Source organism: Mirounga angustirostris, unplaced genomic scaffold (genome assembly GCF_029215605.1).
Source record: "Mirounga angustirostris isolate CCGP_5_RB_7025 unplaced genomic scaffold, mMirAng1.0.hap1 SCAF_10, whole genome shotgun sequence".
In the NCBI taxonomy this organism is placed as follows: Eukaryota; Metazoa; Chordata; class Mammalia; order Carnivora; family Phocidae; genus Mirounga; species Mirounga angustirostris.
Window position 1 is genome coordinate 4,595,078 of NW_026991718.1, and position 20,949 is coordinate 4,616,026.

General features: G+C 41.5%; 1 protein-coding gene across 3 annotated transcripts in view; it reads right to left on the reverse strand.

Annotated features, from left to right (window-relative positions):
• GRHL1 (grainyhead like transcription factor 1) overlaps nt 1-20,949 on the reverse strand; it is a 50,865-nt gene that overhangs the window by 14,483 nt on the left and 15,433 nt on the right. For all 3 annotated transcript variants that reach the window (XM_064571821.1, XM_064571820.1, XM_064571822.1), the window contains one exon: nt 3,334-3,492. In XM_064571821.1, coding sequence (XP_064427891.1) covers nt 3,334-3,492 — 159 coding nt within the window. The remainder of the gene's footprint in view (nt 1-3,333; nt 3,493-20,949) is intronic.

Consider the following 20,949-nt stretch of genomic DNA (forward strand, 5'->3'; position numbering starts at 1 on the left):
CTAAAAAGTTAATCTATCTGTTCCCGATTACAGCCACAGTAAATATTACTCTGATGAAGACAATGATCTGTGGGAAATAAAGGTCAATGACACCTAAGGATGAACCCCAGATATATACATATATACAAGCTCATAGAAAAAGAAGCTGCCAAATTTCCACTGGTTAGAGATCCAATTCCTGTTCTTGTTTTCTCTGAAAAAGTGTTAAATTGCTGCTGCTTCTGCCGTAGGAGAAAGTTCCATTTATCAAACCAGTTGAGCAATTCATAATAAAGTACTAGTAAAACCTTCTTCTTAGGTGAGAAAAACAATGTAAATACCTCTGAAGGATACCAAGAGATGTCTTATTTCTAGTTTCTTACTGTGGATGTGGGCTAGATTCATAAGATGTGAGAGTTTAAGAACCAGCAGAGAAAAATGAATTGACAGGCACCAAACAACAGGTGAATCAAATCTCAGAAAGGAGAGAAACAAGCAGGCACGTGGAATATTCCACAGAGAAGAGGCAGCACCACACAACCAGACAACCCAGAAGAGCGAAGCAATCCCAACCATAAGGGACGGCAGAAGTTAAAACAAGATGCACGAGAATCAAGAGTGGGTGTGAGGTTACAGAGGAGTTCCATGGGGTTGAAAGATTCAGTGATATTCAATACTGAATATTAATTATACACAGCAATACATAATATTTTCTTCCCATGCAGGGCTTTATAGCAACCCTAAGAGCTCTGAGATTAAAACCTCAGGATGAAAACAGTGTCTAAGTTCACCTCCCACGTCCCCAAGGCACCTTGCGATTGTATTGTGCTCACACCACTGCTGTGTGCCATAAGGGCTGCTAAGGGGAAAGGAGACCAACAATTTTCATCCCTGAGGAGATCTCTGCTCCAGCAAAAGGGAAGAATAGGCCAGCAATATTTTTAGGGGCCTTACAAAGAAAGCCGTATCTGTGAAGGCTGAGGGTGTGTGGGCATCTAGACAGTCCACACAAAGCACTGCTAGGGGCAGACGCCTAGTTTCTAACCACGGCTTTGTGTGATCTCCTTTTACCGTGGTACAGAGCTTACACACAAGTAATTAAAAAAACAGTGACTGGCCTGCACATGCGATCTAAACGAACAGGTGAGTAGGCAAGCAGCAACTCCTGAAATCATGTGTTGTCCCAAACCACACTCAGTTTGCAACTCTGAAGAAAAGGCTTTCTGCTTCACAGTATACATTAGCACACACTCACACAACAAAAAGAACCGATTTCTAAATTTTGCACAACAACTGACTAATAAAATAACTTTGGACAATTCATGAAACTTCTCCTGTGTTTCATTTTCTAAATCAGCTACCAATACAGGAGCTTCCCTCAAAAAGTCTTAATATTAAAACCAAGTTTCATTTAAGATTGTGAATCAATACTGTTCCTTCTCTGCAAAACTGCTTAAACAGCTTTGATACGGCTTTGATCTGATACGGAAAACTCCAGTTCATCTAACTCATGCTGACATCATTTAATCAGCCGAAATTCTAAGTGTGATCCATGGACCAGGATCAGTCCACAAACTGTTACGGTCCCAGGAACGATACATCAGAAACACAGTAAACACTTGGGTAACAATTAGAATAATTTTATGTCTGTTGAATCAAATAATAAAAAATTGGGGCTGAGAGTTTGTATGACTTTGGACATCTCTTTAGGTTTTCTTCTGGTTAAAAAAAGGAATGTGGTATGAAGGAAAGAAATTTGACTCAGGATCAGAAATCCCTGCTTCACACCTGATGTGACTCGTGATTTGTACAATGCAGCATATATGGGAAGTACTGTGGTGGGCAGACTAACAGACTCTGGAAGATGTCCACACCCAAATCCTCAGGACCTGTGAACATGTGAGCTTACACAGCAAAGGAGACATAAGGTAGCGGATCAGCTGGCATTCCGATAGGGCAAGTGTCCGAGATCATCCTCGTCAGCCCAGGGTAACGGAAGAGGTCTTTAAAAGCAAAAGAGCCAGATGAGGACACATGGCAATGGCAGCACTGTCAGAGGGATGTGATGTGAGGCTCCTGACTTTAAATGTAGAAGGGGCCACAAGCCAAAGAATGTGAGTGCCTCTTGAAGGTAGAAAAGCAGACAAACAGATTCTCCCCCAGAGACTCCAGAAGGAGATGTGACCTTCTAACAGCTGGATTTTAGCCCAGCAAGACCTCAGACGTCTGACCTATAGAACCATGAAATGATAGAAGTGTGTTGTTTGAACCGCTAAGTTTGTGGTAATTTGTTAATAGCAACAACAGAAAACTAATACAGCCTAGCACATTATCAGGCACGTGGTACTCAATAAATGTTACTGAATCTGGGTGTTTGAGAAAGTTCTCTGAACTTGGAAGGTCTCAGGTTGCTCCTACGAGGCCACATGCTGTGTTCTGGTCCCCCATGTAAAAATCAGGACAGCAGACTTCTGATAGCAAATACACTTCCAGTTTTCTAGCACCTTCTAAAAATCTTAATAACAGAGAGAGTTGTTGTTGTTGTTTTTGTTGTTGTTAAACAGGACAAAAAGAGGGGACTGGCAAAAAATACAGTCCAACATTTTCTGAATGGGAAAAGTCAAGGTCGCCTTCAATCGTAGTTCAGTGGCACACTCGTTTCTCTACGGCTGCTGCCGAGTTCTCAAGGAGAACACAGTCTCCAGTCTTCAAGAAGCAGTGGGCCCACGACCTCTCTCTGGAGTTCATCCAGTTGGGCCCCTGGCTCTGCAGCTGGCCAAAGTGACCATTTCTTCTCCAGATAAAAGAAATGATGTTGAACTCATTTAGGCTTATGCTTTCTCCTCTTGCCTACCTGCTGCTCAAGAGAAGACTCTGAATCTCATCTTCTGCTTTAGTGAGCTGGCTGACAACTTGCCAACGGGCCCGGAGGGGGGTAAGCTAGTGAAAGGACAGCCCTCTGTGGTCATCCACATGGAGCCCTCAGACACAAAGCTCCGGAGCTCCAACACTGCAGCCACTGCCTCCAAGTACCACTGAGCCGAGGGGACACCGAGGACTGAGCACAGCCCTGTGTGTATGCCATCTAGACTCCATCAGACATGCCCAACAAAATGTACTCATTGGCTCCTCTGATTTTTCAGTTAAAATGAGATTTTTTTTTTCTCCCCCATATAACGTGTCTAAGTGTGGCTAAAACAATAATTTCTAATTTCAAGTAAGCTATTTCATATTATTAGCAATACATTTATATCAAACTGAAATATTAAAAAGACCCTGGTTATTCTCTGTGAGGAAGAGTATGTCTCTCACATGCTTTACTCTAATTGTCCCTCCCCAATCTGACCATCTTACCTTGTCACAGAAGACTTTTATCTGGCAGTATGCCCGATGCACAGGCTTGTTGCTACGGTTGTTATAACTGTAGGTGTCAATTTGAATATTAAGAGGCAACCCCTTCACACCTTTCTGAGAAGAGAAATCTGTGCTTAAGCAGTTCACAGAGATGAAAACCTGCAAAGAGAAAATAAGGTATTAGAAGTAATAGGCACCAACAGTCAACCTTAGCACAGCTTGTAAAAATACCAACATTACTGAAATTACTCAAATATGTTCTAAATGAGAGCTCAGCTTCTCAGTTAAAATAAACTTTTTTTTAAAATAAAGGGCTTAGGGGCGCCTGGGTGGCTCCGTCGTTAAGCGCCTACCTTAGGCTCAGGTCATGATCCCAGGACCCTGGGATCTAGCCCCGCATCGAGCAGGGGAAGCCTGCTTCTCCCTCTCCCACTCCCCCTGCTTCTGTTCCTTCCCTCTCTCGCTGTCTCTCTCTCTGTCAAATAAATAAGTAAAATCTTTAAAATAAATAAATAAATAAATAAAATAAGGGCTTATTTTAAAACTACTTCTAGTCATAGGAATGGCAGACTTTATTTAAAGGAGAAAAAAATAGACAGCAGCTTTGAACCTCTGTCAACTTTCTCTTCCCAAATATTTACTTATAGCATCAGACTGTGGAAGAGTACGGTTGTCTTCCTTGATGTCATTTTTACCAATGTTACCAAGAGCATAGAGATATAGAGATGTTTTATAGCTTAGTACAAACTCTGGGACTCTGCCTGCATTTATGTCTACACCAACTCTTAGGACAATTGTGGTACCCGATGAACGTCCCAATATTATGGAATTTATGAAATCAGTGAGTCACATTATTAAAGTGGCACTGGAGGTTGTTACGAGAAACCCAAGTGAATCTTTGTACAGCAAAAAACATGTTCCATTTCCCTCTTTTTTTGTGATTATTGATTTTAACCTCTCCATACAAGGTCACAAGGCATGGAGCTCCCTGTCAACCATTTAGTTTGAGAATTTATTTCTGATGCATGAGCACCACACAGTGGATACTACTGAAATTACAGTTTTAAAAATCTGTGCCTTTCAGAGACCCGAGACTCTTACACTCGATTCCTTCCAGTCCAGGGGCCAACAACTCGTTAGCTCTAACAACCGAGAACAGATCTACCACAGCAGTATGGGGTGCCACTGGCTGAACCAAGACCCAGACAAGGAGAAGTTTAAGCCAGAAAAGCTGGGATGGGGGAGCCCCTAAGAATGTAAAGAGAAGGGAGTGGACAGGGTAAGGAGAAAGAAAACTGTAACCATAATGACAAAGAATGTTCTCTAGAAGGTCTGCAAATGCTGAAACACAGGGGTTTTCTTCTTGCTCTGTCTATACACTATTTCCAAGAAGGAAAATACCAAAACACCCTACAATGACTGAGAACTTGTCCACATTAACATCCTGTCCCTCCATTAGCTCTCCACTCTGGCCGGTCTACTCATGGCCCCTAGAACACACCTTAATGCTCACCCCTGCCTCACGTCTTTGTCCTTGTCCTTCTTCCTCCTCCTGTGTCCCTCCTGTCCCCCAGTCCAAGTCACTTCCACAGTTCCTCTGTGCCTCTCCACATCTACAGAGGTCCTGCTCTAGCGCCATCTCCACAGAGGGTCCCCATTCACCCCGACTGATGTGGAGGCCACAGCAGTGAGCACCTAAGATTTCCAGACCTGCACTGGGCACCTGCTTTACACACATGACGTCATTTCACAACCCTGAGAGATAGTGTTAATCCTTTTTTTTTTTTTAACTGTCCCCAAGGTAGAAAGCAAAGGGCTAGAATTCATATCCAGATCTTCCCGCCACCGCTTTATACCTATACTGCAACCTGTCTTTCCCAAATCAACTTTTTACCCTAATCACTTTTCTCCACTACTGGGAATGGTATGCCATTTTGACATGTGTATGCTTTCTTTCCCTGGCTAGACTGCAAACACTTCGAGGCCAGGCCCATATTCTCCACGTGGCAGCTTTCTCAACACTTACTTTTAGCCCCGTACCGGGTCTTGGGTTGCCTTTTCTAACCCACTATGGTTTTTCTTTCCAGTTAACGCATTTTCAGTAAATAAACAAAATGATTTTATTTTTAAAAATACCCAAATCTAGATATATAGGAAAAAGTGGTATGTATGAATTTCAAATCCATTACAGAAACTTTGTGCTTTGACTTTATATCTTTTCCTCTACTGTTGACCCTGGAACAACGTGGGGGTTAGGGGCACCAACTGCCAGCCCCCCTACCAAGAGTCAAAAATCCATGTGTAACTTTCGACTCCCCCATAACTTAACTACTAATAGCCTACTGTTGACCAGAAGCCTTCCCAATAACACAATTAACACATATTTTGTATGTTATACATATTATATACTATATTCTTACAATACCTTTTTCTTAACTTTTTCGGTTATCTCTAGGGTGTGTAGTTCATCTGCAAGTTTTTTTAAATTGTTGCAAATCTCAAAAAATTTTTCCAATACATTTATTGGAAAAAACTGACATATAAGTGGACCTCTGCAGTTCAAGCCCGTATTGATCACTGGTCAACAGTATGCTGTTAAAAACACTTCACATACAATTTACAAATCTGAGTTAAGGAGATCGGTTATGGAACAGACGAAAGACAAAAAGGCAAACAGAAAGACAGTAATCCAGGCAAACAACTGAGCACATCAAGTAACCAAATCTCTATATTTTCCATTTTACAACCAAGTGGGAAATCTAAATTATTCTCTCTCATTCTAGGCTACATGGCTCAATTTAGGACTCAAAAACAGCAGCCTGGGAAAGTTACACTTAACCCTCAACAATTCCAGGAAGTCTTTGACCCAAAGTGATATTCCATTTACAAGAGGATTTCATGGTAATCCAACCTAAAACCTAACCTCCCCTTGCTTCCCAGTGTCAAGTTTCTATTCAAAGCAGAAATAAGCAGGAAGCAAATCCCAGGATCAGTATAAACATGGAGTCTTCAGAGAGACATTACCCTATTACTCAGGATGACTTGCAATCACTTTCTTATACACATTCTTGTCCTATTTTTATAAAATCAATTCTTTGCAAACTTGGAAGTGTTTCTAAGTGCAACAAAGAAAGTTTACAGCATCCCTCACTCAACATTAAAAAACACCACCTTGTCTAGATAAATACATAAACACACCAGTAAACACTGAGCAAGATGTGTGATGTAAGCATACCAGGCCCGGGACATATGGTACAAGGAGGACAGTGGGCCGAAGACCTACAAGAAAGAAGTGAGGGCAGTGCTCACGAAGCCTCTCGTAGCAGGCTCCACAGCAAGAACAAGCAGGACAGTCATGCGTACATGCTGCTGCCATGAAGGGGTCACACTTGCTACAATTAAGCCTCAACCAAAAACTAGCAAGAGTGCAAGATGCCTCAGGTATCTTGCATATGTGGTCAACAGGAAAGGCTTTGGTCTGAAAATGGAAACATCAGAGTTTTAGCTCCATCGCTAATTAGTGCTGTGACCATGGACAGGGTCCTTACCTGTCAAAGGCAGGTTGAATTAGATGATGTCTATATCACATCTAACTCTTGAGTCCTATGATTATATTTATACTGAAAGATTATGAATCATTTCTCCCTAACTCTGTATTTATTAGTGACAATAATTTTGTGTAATACATTTATCAATTTTTTTTTTACAAATCATATTATTTTAAAAGAACCATGTAAAGTTGCCATTTCAAGTAATTATATGAACTACTCGTATAGAATTAAGAAACTTATAAAGCAGAGGTTCATAAAGCATGGCGCCAGGAGCATCAGCGCTGCCTGGGAACTTGGTTGCTTCATACCCCTGACTCAATCAGAATCACCCAGAGAACATCAGCCCTTCCTGGAGACAGTAAAGCCACATCTAGAGGTTCTGCTCTCACTGGCCTGGGGTGGGTTCCAGACGCAAGGCCTTTTTTAGGTGCTCCCCAAGTAATTCCAGTGATCAGTCAGGATAAAAGCCACTGCTGTCAGGTGATTAATCTTCTATATACTTATACTTTGATCCACCAAAGGTCTCCTTTGGCTCCAAAACTTTCAGGTGATTAAAACAAGCCCCAACATACGGTTTCCTTTCTTTAAAGAGTTCAGATATTCTTACATGTATTTAAAGGTATCCTATCAAGTTTTTTAATTAAAAAAACTTTAAGGGTTATAGCCCTATCAAATAATAATATTCATTTAACCAATGGAAAGATAAAGATTAACGCATCTACTCAACCTTACTATTCAGTAAGATCATGCAAATCCTTAAGAGCTCATAGTTCATAAGATAGTGACCAGAAAAAAAAGCCTATTAAAAATCTACCAACTATGCTTCTGTTTATCCCTCACAGAACATCTGATTTTCACAGGGGTTGGTTGACCTGTGTGGGTGAACCGCATGTTCGGGTGACCTGCAGTGTCACCGAGGGGAAGACCCCTGGAGACAGAACACTCAGTCCGCCCTTTCTGCTTCTGGTTCCTGGTGTGCAGCACATGCTTAACACGTATGTTTTTCACCAAAGAAGGAAAATGCAGAGGGAGTAGTGAATAAATATGGCTAAGAGGAAGGACGCTGCAGACACGCATAACAGGTGTCACGTATTTATCTAAACCAGGAGACGGCTGACTTTCTCTGTAAAAGGACCCAACTGTGTTTCAGCCTTCGAGGATGACATACAACAAATAAACCCCACAGTAAGAGTGCAAAAGCAGCCACAGACAATACGTGAACAAGTGGGTGTGTGGCATTTCAATAAAGCTTGACCTGACCTCCATGAACAGCTGGCTGGCCAGGGTTTGCAGAGAGCTACGGTTTGCTGAGCCTTGATCTAAACAAACCCTTCTCTAAGGAGCTCGAACAACAATTTACCCTTACATCATCACAATGTAGTTAAGAGCAAGGAATTATTTCCACATAAGTGACTTCCTAAGAAGGACCTCTCGCTAACGTGTCATTCGCGCATGGAACCATAATTTTTTATCAATACAACTCACACTCACAGAGGGGACTAGAGTACGTTTTAAGGGAGAAGCTGTTTCCAGGAATCTTATTTAGGAAGGTGACAAATCTTTCATCAGCAGCACCCAAGACGGGTGAGAGGACAAGTGTAGAAACACAAGGCAGAGCGCTCCTCTGGGTCCCAGGGCAGCAACAAGACAGGCGTGATCTGTTCATCACAGCGTTAACACTTGGGATTGGTTCTACCTCATGGGCACCTGCCTAAAAAAGCAGAACAACAGGCCAAGTCACCCAAATCCAGATAAAACAAAAGTTCGGGCCACGGTCACTGTGCAGAGAAAAATACTTTCTATAACACAGTTACAGAAAAACTGAAATATCTCCTCAGAGGGTGGGAAAGAGGTAAAAAGTAAGATGACTGTTAGACATTCAACCCCTCTATGAAATACAAGCGGTGATAACCGCTTCCTTGCCACTGATTTTGAGGAAAAGCTTGCTTTTATTCAAACAAATGAAACATAAATCTTACACAAGATGAGCATCTAATGTTCCCAACCAAAATCACCAGAAGAGAAAAAAACTAACCACAAAAATAAACTGCTGAACAGGTTGAAGATGCTCTGCAAGATTCCTTTTCAAATGTCCAGCCCAGTTTTCTAATGTAGTTCCTCATTCTTGGCTGAGAATTCACACACTTAAAACTTTTCAAAAGATTTAATTTTGTTTTCAGACCTCAGTTGAAAATGTGAGGAAAACAACAAAATAAAGATTTATGTTATCAAAAGATTAACTTGTCTAGATTTTTTCTTCCAATTGCTTATAAGCGCAGAACCAACAAGAAATCGGATCGTGAAACGATTTATGATGATTTTTCCAGGAAGCCTTACGGCAGCCACACACTACAGTTCGCACAGCTGGCTGTTGTCTCTACCGTTTCTCCTCAAAGGAGAAAAAGCGAGGCGGAGAAAGACACCAGGCAGCACTAAGCTCAAAACACAGGCTGCCATCAGAAGCTCATTTTCCCAGCCAGTGAAGTGAAAGCAACTGAGAACAAATTTTACAGACCTCCTTACTCACTCTTTTTGGGCTTTAGCAACACAACAAACCAAGGCACAATTCTGATAAAACCTGCTGACTGTCCAGTCTAAAGAGAGTAGTCAGATATGTGAGCTTTAACAAGTGAATTTCATTTGTGGGGAGAAATTAGAGAAATATTTTTCACCCACCTAATTCACAGAAAGTGTTAAAAAAGCACTTGAAATTTATCAGTCAAAAGTTACAAAAACTAAAAAAGTTGAGTCAGAAGCCAAATAATGAAACTGGCTGACTTAAGTACACTGTATTAGGATATTTTTCATGAACAAAAAGATTGTTCTGGGCGCCTGGGTGGCTCAGTCAGTGAAGCATCTGCTTTCGGCTTAGGTCATGATCCCAGGGTCCTGGGATCGAGTCCTATATTGGGCTCCCTGCTCGACGGGGAGCCTGCTTCTCCCTCTGCCTGCGGCTTCCCCTGCTTGTGCTCTCGCTCTCAAATAAATAAATAAATAAAATCTTAAAAAAAGGCTTTTCCTTTAAAAAATTTACCACAACAGTTAATACTCACTCTATATTATTATCCATGTACAAGAACCTGACATCCAAATGATATAGTCTTAATTCGTTTTTCCCACAGAGAGATTTGGGTAGAATTCTGCATGTTTTTAAAACACTGCTGCTATAATGGTGAAAATAATTTTCTTTTACTTTCATAATTTGGTTTATTCAATGAGTGGAATAAAAAATTTCAAAATGTGAACCTCTAGATTTGCTAAGAATATGAACCACCCTTATAACAGCTCAGATAAAGTTTTCTTCTTAAGAGATTTGATTTTTAAACTAAAACAAAGTAACAAAGTGTTAGGCTCATCAGAGTACATGAGAGGTCACAGGAACTCACCCATATGACATCACCCAGAAGGCTGGGAAAATGAAAGAGGCCAGAAAAATCACGACCACCTTCCGTGGTTCTCCTCCCTCTGAAGGAAGGAATCCAAATTATCTGGGCCATCCAAAATCTAGCTCCAAATTCCCATTCCAGTCTCACATATCTTTACAGGAATTGGAGACCTTCATTTTCTTTGCCCCTCAATTTTAAAATAACTTTTATTCCATTCTCTACTGACATGGCTCATCAATAAACACCTAGTTATCAATTGACAGAACTGCAGTGAGAAGTGTTCCCTAATGACCCAAATAGAATTACAGCCCCATCTTACTACTTAGCAAGTTGTACCAAGTAGCTTGCTTCCCCTCCCCTGTGACCAGACTCTGAGCTTCAGTTTGGGGTAAAGAACCACATCTCTCTCTACCCTCATCGCCTAGGCCAGGGAAAGGAATAAACAAATGCCCTGAACATGCCACCTCTATTCACCACCTCTGTCACTCTGTCACACTCTAATTATAAGTGCCCTAAGTCCCTTGATGGTAGAGATTGTTACTCATCTTTAAAGCATTTTCCGGTGTTTAGTACATTTTTTGTATTTCTTCCAATGCCTATTACAAAATGGTCCTGAATTAAATGCCAGTAATGACAGAAAAATCATGGGGATGCAAAAAGCTACACATTATCTCCAAATCTTAACTTTCAAATCCTCACAAAACTTTAATACACACAATAGTGCCCCACAAAACAAAAACACTTGGTAAAAAAAAGAGCTAATATCAATTTACACAAATTAACTCTTCTTTCTCCCAATCTCTAGTAAAGAGCCCTCTGAACAATAAAATGGCTACAAATCAGGTAATGAATAAAATGAAAGAGACTGCTTCATTAACATTAGGCAACTGCCAAATACAGTATCACTACAAATCTTAATCCTTTATTCTTACTAAAATATTTTCTACAGCTCACCACTTTCATAATAGCAATTCCTCTGCGTTCAAGATGCCATATGTGACACCAATCTACCATTCCAGCCATGTTTCCTACTACCAACCACAGTATTTCTCAAATGTGAATAATATATGTATCCTTTTTATTTATTTTTTAAGGATTTTATTTATTTGAGAGAGAGAATGAGTGAGACAGCAAGCAAGAGAGCAAAGAGGGCAAACATTCCCAAAGCACCCTGGCAGTGCCTGGTCAATAAGAACCATGTGTTCGCTAAATGAATGACCCCAAATTCCTAAACTCCAGTTAAATAAAACTGCATACTGCCATGATATTTGAGCTATATTTACTGTATTCTTACAGTGCACCTGACTCTGGCCCTCGAAACAACCTATGAAATCAGTACTATTCTGACCCCATTTCACTGATGAGGAAACTGAGGCTTAGAGGTTACGTTAACTTGTTGCCCAAGTTCACAGGTTATTTATGTTCACAACTTTCCTCCAAGTGGACCTGGACACCTAGGTCATCTTGGTAGAGAGCAGAATGCCAAGCAATTTTTTACAAATACTGGACATGAAATAAGTATCTGTTGAATGGATAATTAAATCAAACACACACACACACACACCCATACCCACCCTCAATTAATTTGGAAAAGATTATGGCATTTCGAGGTTCACTGACACACATATCTGCATATATATATATATATCTGTAAATATATATATGTATATATCTGTAAATATATATATATAGAGAGAGAGAGAGAGAGACAGTAAGTTCTAGAGCAGAGATAAAGCCACATAATGAGCGATGAGGTGATTTTCTATTGCATTTACCCACTTTTACATTTGAAGATGTTCTTTACAGTGACCATCTATTAAGGAAATTGCAGGTATCTAACAATTTTGCATTTTATAAATAAACATTTTATCCCTTCACTTGTAGCTTCATGCCATACTAATGGGGGTGGTACTGTCCACTCTGTTGTTTTCTACACTACACAAGGTCTGGGCCTCAGTATGTCAAAGTACCTCTAGACTAAGTCATTCCAGTTGCCTCTTTTCCACTTAAATTCACAACAGATAATCTATGGGGGGGCGGGAATAAGGAAAAAGAAAAATGATCCAATCAAATAGACTTTGCAAAAATATTCTGCAGGTCCACCCTTTCAAAGAATCACAGCAAGCGCATTCTCTTCCATAAAGCCTTCTCTGATTCCCTTAGCTGAAAGTACTCCTTTCCCCTGGACATCTTCAGAGTTTTTTAACCTCACTTATGACCTGTATCATTACAGAGAGAGTATAATCTCTTTTGAGGACAGGCTTTATGCCTGAATCATTTCTTGATGTCCTCATAGTTCTTGCATAGAGAAGTACAATAAATAATCTGCTGAATGAATGAATGTATAGTTAAGAAAGTCAACCCTGGGGCGCCTGGGTGGCTCAGTTGGTTAAGCGACTGCCTTCGGCTCAGGTCATGATCCTGGAGTCCCGGGATCGAGTCCCGCATCGGGCTCCCTGCTCAGCAGGGAGCCTGCTTCTGCCTCTGACCCTCCTCCCTCTCATGCTGTCTCTCATTCTCTCTGTCTTAAACAAATAAAATTAAAAAAAAAAAAAAAAAAAAAAGAAAGTCAACCCTTTGCAACATGACATCTTAAGCCAGTTCTTCCACATAGTAACAACAGATTAACTACCTTGCATAGAATTTCCTGGAAGGATGTTAGAAATAATTTAAATTGGTCAATAATGACTGAAATAAAACAATCCTTCAAGAAAGAATGGTGCTTCGCTCTTGCAAACCAGATTATACACAGCAGACTTTTGGAAAAGCGTCAGCACATGGAGCCGAGAGCACTCCTGATTACCTATGTGAATATTATGTACTATCATTTGTGCACTATAATGCACAGAGTTCACGTGAGTTTCAACTGTCTGGTAAACATAAGTAGGAAGAGAGAAAAGATCTGTTAGAAAGAAGGAAAGAAAAAAGAAAAGTTGTTGACTTATCTATGAAAGATGCTTCAAAAAACTCACAACTGAAAAATGTTGTTATGTTCCAAAAATGTACTTCAGTATTTGTTGTGTTCCCTACAAACATTTACCTTCAGCATGAGCATCATATGGTTCAGACTCTGGCTACTCCACACCTTTTAACTCAAGAGAGACAGTGTTCAGTTGTGCCTGAGGCTCAGGCTCTGAAGACACAAACAGTAAAAGACACACAGGAAACAGAAGGCAAAGACAAAGCCAGGACCCATACCTCCTGCTCCAGACTCAGCACTCTTGAAAACCCACCGCCACGACGAAGCACGGGGAGCTGAAGAAGCACCTCATGGAAAAACTGTCCCGAGAAGTAGAAAAACAGGGAAAAAGTGACCCCCAAGTGGCTGTGAGCAGAGGTTGTTTTTTGATCACGAGGCATGAAATGAAAGGTCCCTATCCTTCCTATCAAAGGGCAGTCTGTGCCCAGTTCCTATTTGACTTCATATAAGTCACAAGATTTAGCTGATGGCGTGGTCCCCTTCGAGACAGCTGCTGCGACCTTGGATACAGTCCCAGTTGCCTCTGGGAATCTTTTTCATTTTAACCCCATCTAGTATTAAAATTCAGCTTAGTCAGATACAAAGTTTGTAGTTTTATTCCTAGAATGTAACTGATCTACTAAATTGAAAGTAGACGCCCTGGAACAAATTCTAATTTAACTCTCTTCCATATCAGTCAGAAAGATCGCTCTAAAACATATCTAAAAGTAGCTCTTTTTGGTTAGAAACCTCCTGACATATGAAATTACAACACAAAGCCAAAAAACAAAATTTATTCTCATCCTAAATCCAACAGCACTAATCAATGAGAATAAAATCACCCTTTTTCCAATATGTTGATACGAAGATATAAATGTCAACTGAAGCCAATGAACGGGAACCAGTCTAAACCAAGAAATCAAGATCCAATTCTTGGCTAAAGTCTAAATCGACAGGAACATTTATTGAGCATTATATAGCAGACACTTAATCCTAATCAATAGTCCTCCTCCCCAGTCAAACCCAAACAAACCCTGATTATCCTGGTTCTGTATGATCCCTGTAGCTCCTCTACTTACCCCACACGTGCAGGCCTAACTAATGAAGCCCAAGAAGGTCTCAGAGACTGAGTCATAAACTCAGAAGTAGAATCCCGGTCTTCCACTGATTCACTGGATAATCCTGGCAGTCCTACTTCCCCACTACTCTGATGATGTGAGGTCATTAAAAACACCCTCCTACAGAATGATCACAGCCTGAACTAGAAGCTTCCAAATGTGCCACTAGGATTTGTGCTGTTTCTCAGACTATCAAATGACCATCAAGAGATAAGAAAAAGAGTCAGCGGGCTGAGAGTAGGGAGGAGAGGGATCTGGGAAGAGCAGGGCACTAACCTAAAATCTTCTCACCTCTACATGGGGTGTTTCCCTGAAGAAAAAACAAGGCTCTCACAAGTCCTCACCCTTTCTGTGCTCTCAGTTCTGCCTTCCCACACTGCCCACAGGGCAGCTCCAGTTGCTGCACAGACTGCAGAGAGCCAGGGGAAAAGTCACAGAGACAAAGAAAGAGAAAAGAAGAGAGAGAAGGAGAGACAGAGAAACAAAGAAGGAGATGGGAAGAGAGACACACAGAGACATTCTGGAGGTACCCACATACTGACTTCCCTCTGTCAGAGCCTTTAAGGAGGACCTGGTGAGCTTAAGGACACTTGGCAGATACAGTGATTTGGCACCTGTTGTCCCAAATAAGTAGGATGTTTGTTGTGAAATATGCAGAACTGGATGCAGGTGTGACACAAGGCAAACACAGACCACATTCCAGCATCTCTAGGTTCAGAATGGGACAGGTAAGCACATGGGTCATAAAGGCAGACTTGGCAGGCAAGCTGACTTCCAATCATTTTTCAAAAAGCTAACGAAAAAAGTCCCCAAATGAGTAATCAATGTAGAGAGTTCACTTATATTTACTGAAGGATCTGGAGTCTTGTGCGAAGATCTGCTGTATGAAAGAAACCTGAACTCCAAGGCCCCCTACTGCTCAGGTAAATCCAGTCACTACTACTAATGTCAGGCCGGAGTGAGGGTTCTCCAATTTAGCTTACAAGGAGCAAAACTGGTTGAAACGACAGATTTATAAAACCACTTTAGGGCACCTGGGTGGCTCAGATGGTTAAGCGTCTGCCTTCGGCTCAGGTCATGGTCCCGGAGTCCTGGGATCGAGTCCCGCATCGGGCTCCCCGCTCTGTGGGAAGTCTGCTTCTCCCTCTGCCTCTCTCTCTCTCTCTCTCATGAATAAATAAATAAAATCTTTAAAAAAAATAAAAATAAAAAAAAATAAAACCACTTTAGATGGAGTTTCCAGGAAGGACCTGGAGAAGGAGGGTTGAGGTGACAAGCTGTCAAAGAAGAAAGTTCTGGAGAGGAGCTCAGTGTTTCTTGACAGTGGCAGGGTGGTGGAAGGCGTAAAATCTGACCCCAAAAAAAGAACGAAAAACAAATTCAAGTGACGGCACAGATGGCATTTAAGACATGATGCTTCAAACCTGTTTCACAAGATACAGGTTTCACTACCAAACCAAAGCTTTCCAGCTGCCAAGTGTCTCCCTTGTCCAATCAAAAACATAATGCGCTGGGCTCCTACCCTCAGGCGTGTGCTACAATAAATGTGCACTATTGTTACCTGTGCATTCTGAATTTCCACCAGGATTCAGTGCATTTTATTTTCCATCTGGCCGAAGCTCTTGCTTAGACACTAGAGTATACTACATGAAATACTTTCAAGCCAGAGTCCAACAAAAAGAAATGTAAGAAGTTTCAAAAAAAAAAAACCTTCCTCCTGATCAGACCCAGAACAGTTTCTTCAAAGCAAACTTTCCAACTGCTAAGAATTTACTCCGTATCAGCTAATTAAAGGCATTCTCCACAGTCTCCCATCAAGAAAAACTTCTTGTCATTTCCAAACTGATCAAACTAAAACTCAAAAGACTATTCATTACCTATAAAGGAATATGACTATGTTTCTGGCACCAAAAAAGTTTATTTTTTACTTTGATAAATATGTACTTTCAAAACACCTGGAGTCAAATGCATGACAATTCAGAAGCCTGCATGGCTACCTTACGTTCCCCTTCCCCGCCCTCCCCCCCCACCCTGGGGGCTCTAAGGAGAGAACACAGGGATAATCCCATTCAATGGCGTCAGCCTTGCATCTGCCTAGACATAAGAAGTCTCTTATCCTTTGTTTTTTTAAAAGTAGCAATGCTTCCTGACTTCTATTTAGGCCAGGGAGTATACACGTTTGTTTTAAAACACCTGCCTGCATTTAATTGCAATTGCAGGTAAAATATTTGACTCACTTCTCTCCCTCCTCCCTCCCATTCACACTGGAAATCTAAAGTTGTGAAACAAACCAAACCTGTCCCTGCTTAATGCAACCAAACATGGCAACACCTCACTTTAATAGAGCACTTAATTGATGCTTCACTAGAATGGAATCCCTATAAATGCATGCAATATGCTCAGTCCAAACAAATTAAAAATTACTCTCACAATGAATTCCAAATATTATGCTTAGACAAAACAACAAACTGTTATTAAACTCATAAACCTGCATCCCACAAGCACCTACAAAAAGTTTTAAGTTCAAGTTACCAGAATGGTTACACCCCTCTGACAGAATGAACCCTGCAAGCCTCAATAATCCCTCACCAGGAACTCCACACTTTCTGCTGAGACAAGAAGACAAAAGGGAAAGATACCAAAGCTGCATCCAAACACAGGCCCCTCATGGTAAAGCTGCTCAGTACCCCAGTCAGGCTGTGTATTCTATTTTAATCCTCTTTCTTTTGTAACATGAGCTTCTCCCAAGATACATAAAACATTTGGCTCAGAATGACAATCCTTCAGAATGCCTCGGTATTCCTTCTTAGAGTTGATGGATCATATTTAAAAGTAAAAGCATAAAATGCTCTCATTGACAGGTTTTTTCCTCTAGAGAATGGGATGCTCTGGTTTTGCCCTATCTCTGACTGCCCCCCTCTTTACCCCCTCACTGACCATGAAGAGACAAAATGTGTAGAAATTGGTTCTGTCACCCCCCACAGATAAGATCAGGCCACCAAGAAAAAGATGTCACTCCATCTATCTGGGAAAAATCCAGTCACAGAATGCAATGAAGCGCTGCCTTCTGAAGGTCTAAGGAAGACTTTCTGAAAAAGCAACCAGGCTCTACGGCAGCACTGGAGGAAAAAGGCCAGGTTGTTTTAAGCCATGGATGCGCAAGACAATGAAACAAAATTAGACTCCACATCTAACTTCTTCTTTTTTTTTTTTTTAAAGATTTTATTTATTTATTCATGAGAGACAGAGAGAGAGAGAGAGACAGAGGCAGAGGGAGAAGCAGGCTCCCCATGGAGCAGGGAGCCTGATGCGGGACTCGATCCCAGGACCCTGGGATCATGACCTGAGCCGAAGGCAGACGCTTAACCGACTGAGCCACCCAGGCGTCCCCACATCTAACTTCTTCTTGATACTGCTTCCTCTAGCAGGAGCTTGATGCATGTCTGACAGGAAGTTCTTTGCTGTTGATAGTTTAAAAATCAAACTTGTGAATGGTAGCTGCACCACAACACACCTTCTGGTGTAAAAATTTCCAAGTCGCTATTGGAAAAAATCTGTCAGATGTTTTGTATCCCCAGGGTCCATTACATCTTTAAAAGGTTTGCTTCATATTTGGGGTCCCTGGGTGGCTCAGTCAGTTAAGTGTCCGGCTCTTGATTTTGCCTCAGGTCATGATCTTGGGGTGGTGAGATCCAGCCCCACATCGGGCTCTATGCTCAGGATGGAGCCTGTTTAGGATTCTCTCTCCCCACTCCTTCTGCCGCTCCCCTCACCCCCTTCACATGCATGCCCACTTACACAGGCGCCCGTGTGCACCCTCTGAAACTCTTTAAAAATAAAAATAAAAGATTTGCTTAATATTCTGGAGATCACAACTACATACAGATGACCGAAGAAAACCTGAGCTTTGCTTTGGATTGTAGCTATTCTCCTATTGCCATATTGTCTAGGTAACCAAAACTCGGTGTGTCCCTAGTCCATCAACAGAGATCCCTTCCTATTAGCGTTCCCCTGAATCGAAGGGTTCCCTCAGAGCTGGCTGGTCCAGTTCTCACTTGATTCCAATACAGCTATAATTTATATTTCTCTGTAGTTAAACATCACTTATCCAACAATCAACATAAATTATTTCCTGTTAGCAAAGTGCTCTTCTACTATGGGAATTTATAACAGTGAAGCCATAATGCTACTCTATTAATGAGAATTTTTACACTTTTAAAGATTTTATTTTTTATTTATTTATTTATTTTTTTAAAGATTTTATTTATTTATTTGAGACAGAGAGAATGAGATACAGAGAGCATGAGAGGGAGGAGGGTCAGAGGGAGAAGCAGACTCCCTGCCGAGCAGGGAGCCCGATGCGGGACTCGATCCCGGGACTCCAGGATCATGACCTGAGCCGAAGGCAGTCGCTTAACCGACTGAACCACCCAGGCGCCCAAGATTTAATTTTTTTAATGTAATCTCTACCCCCCAACATTGGGGCTTGAACTCACCACCCTGAGATGAGAGTCACAGGCTCCATTGACTGAGCCAGCTAGGTGCTGCTATACTTTAAAATATTCTCCTGTCAAAAACGCTTTCTGTCCACTTCAAGGTCTAGATTCTTGCCTCCTCAGACAGCCTCACTGTGATGACCAAGTAGCAAACATGTACTCATCTAGAGGACTAAATGCTTTTTTCGGGGTACTGAGCAGGTAGCACTGCCTCGTTAAGTGCAAACACAGGGAAGGCACCTGAGCACAGTGCCTAGCATAAAACAGTCATTCAAGGAAGTTAATTCTCTCTCCCTAACTTCTGTTTATTTATTTTAGATCTTCAGGCTTTGAGAGGCCCTTACCTCCTATCATTAACCAAATCTCAATGCTGTTGTAAACCCTTACATTTATAATCCAAGCAAGAAATAAAACTCAAGGCCAAGATGTGCAGCCTATCCAGAATTAACCGTTGGATTCTGGAAATACTGTAACTGGAATAGGACAGACAATCCCAATTTATAAATTATTAGTGTCTCCAAAGTTCATCTGCAAAATGGTATAAACACTCATTTCATGATGTTATATTTAGGATCTCAAGCTATCCCACAAAAGCCTATTTTAACCGGCAATATACCTGATTTACAATACCAGTGTCCTTAGCCTGGATCTAGCACAGTGCCTGGGTCAGAGCAGACACTAGCTATTTGCTGCATCATGAATCCCTGGGAGGGGGAGGTGGCTCGGTCCACATACACATAGCCCAAGAAGGTGAGTGCACACCTTCTCCCACCTTCCTCATGCGCCCTTCTCACTTCCTAGTCCTCTCTTTCCCATGAGACCAATGCCCTCAGAACTCACTAATTCTAAACTTCAGCACCTCACCAGAGCTGCACCTTTTAATGTTTCAAAGGTGGACGCCTCTCCCTGCCAAAATTACCTCAAGCAGCTGATCTCAGCTGCACATTTGAAGGGAAGAAATCTGATTATAAAGGTATTCCACAAGGGAATATGAGTGTCTGATGGACTTTAACTTGTCCAGAGGTGTCTGCCTCTTTAAAAGAAGCCTGGCTACGAAGACAAATCTAACTTCGTGTGGAAGACAGGAAAATGAACTGAAATAGGTCTGCATAGCAGAGAGGTTAGGGCCACCTGGGGGACTGTTTCTAAGCTATCTCGGCTTTTCAAAGCAGCTTCCTCTTCCTTGCTACTTGAAAACTCATGACATGACTTTTTACAAGTTCCATAATTTCTTCAAGTTCCTATGGGAAGAGCAGGTATATGATAACACTGATGGACGGGAGTGGATATAGGGACAGCATATGGTAAGTCTAGTTTGGGCAGTGTTCTTCCCAAACTGGAACATAAGCCATGGTGTTCAAGATTCCTCCTATGTCCTCAAAATATAGTCACCCCCAAAGTGAGCCACAGAAGCTACAGGAAGATTCAGATGTCAACATGGGGCCAGAATTCTGGTTTTACTCATCCTGGCATGGCCAAAAGGGGATATTAGATTTGTTTTTAAAGATTTTATTTTTTATTTATTTATTTGAGACAGAGAGAATGAGAGACAGAGAGCATGAGAGGGAGGAGGGTCAGAGGGAGAAGCAGACTCCCCGCTGAGCAGGGAGCCCGATGTGGGACTCGATCCCGGGACTCCAGGATCATGACCTGAGCCGAAGGCAGTCGCTTAACCAACTGAGCCACCCAGGCGCCCTAGATTTGTTTTTAAAGTGTGTTGGGGAGAAAGGGAATGCCACATATACACTCTTATGTTTGTGGGGGAGAATGAGCAGGAATTAAGAATCAACAAATGTATCCTAAATGAGAACAAGAAAGTGGGCAAACAAAGTGGATACTTTTGAAAAAGAATCAAAAATTTAAAAAATTTATACAAGATTCTGCATGTATACTTGTTCACTCTAGCTTCCCTGGGGCATCAATTACTTTAAGTGTAAAAACAGAAAACATCAACTTGGCCAGGGAAAGCAAAGAATCTAGATACTGAATTCCAACACACGCTTGAAGCTGATGCCTGATATCAGCATCAAAAGGTAACAGCCTCATTAAGAAATGGCACAAACTCCTTCCGGTAGCAGGCAGAGGCTTAAAAACCAAGTCAGCGTT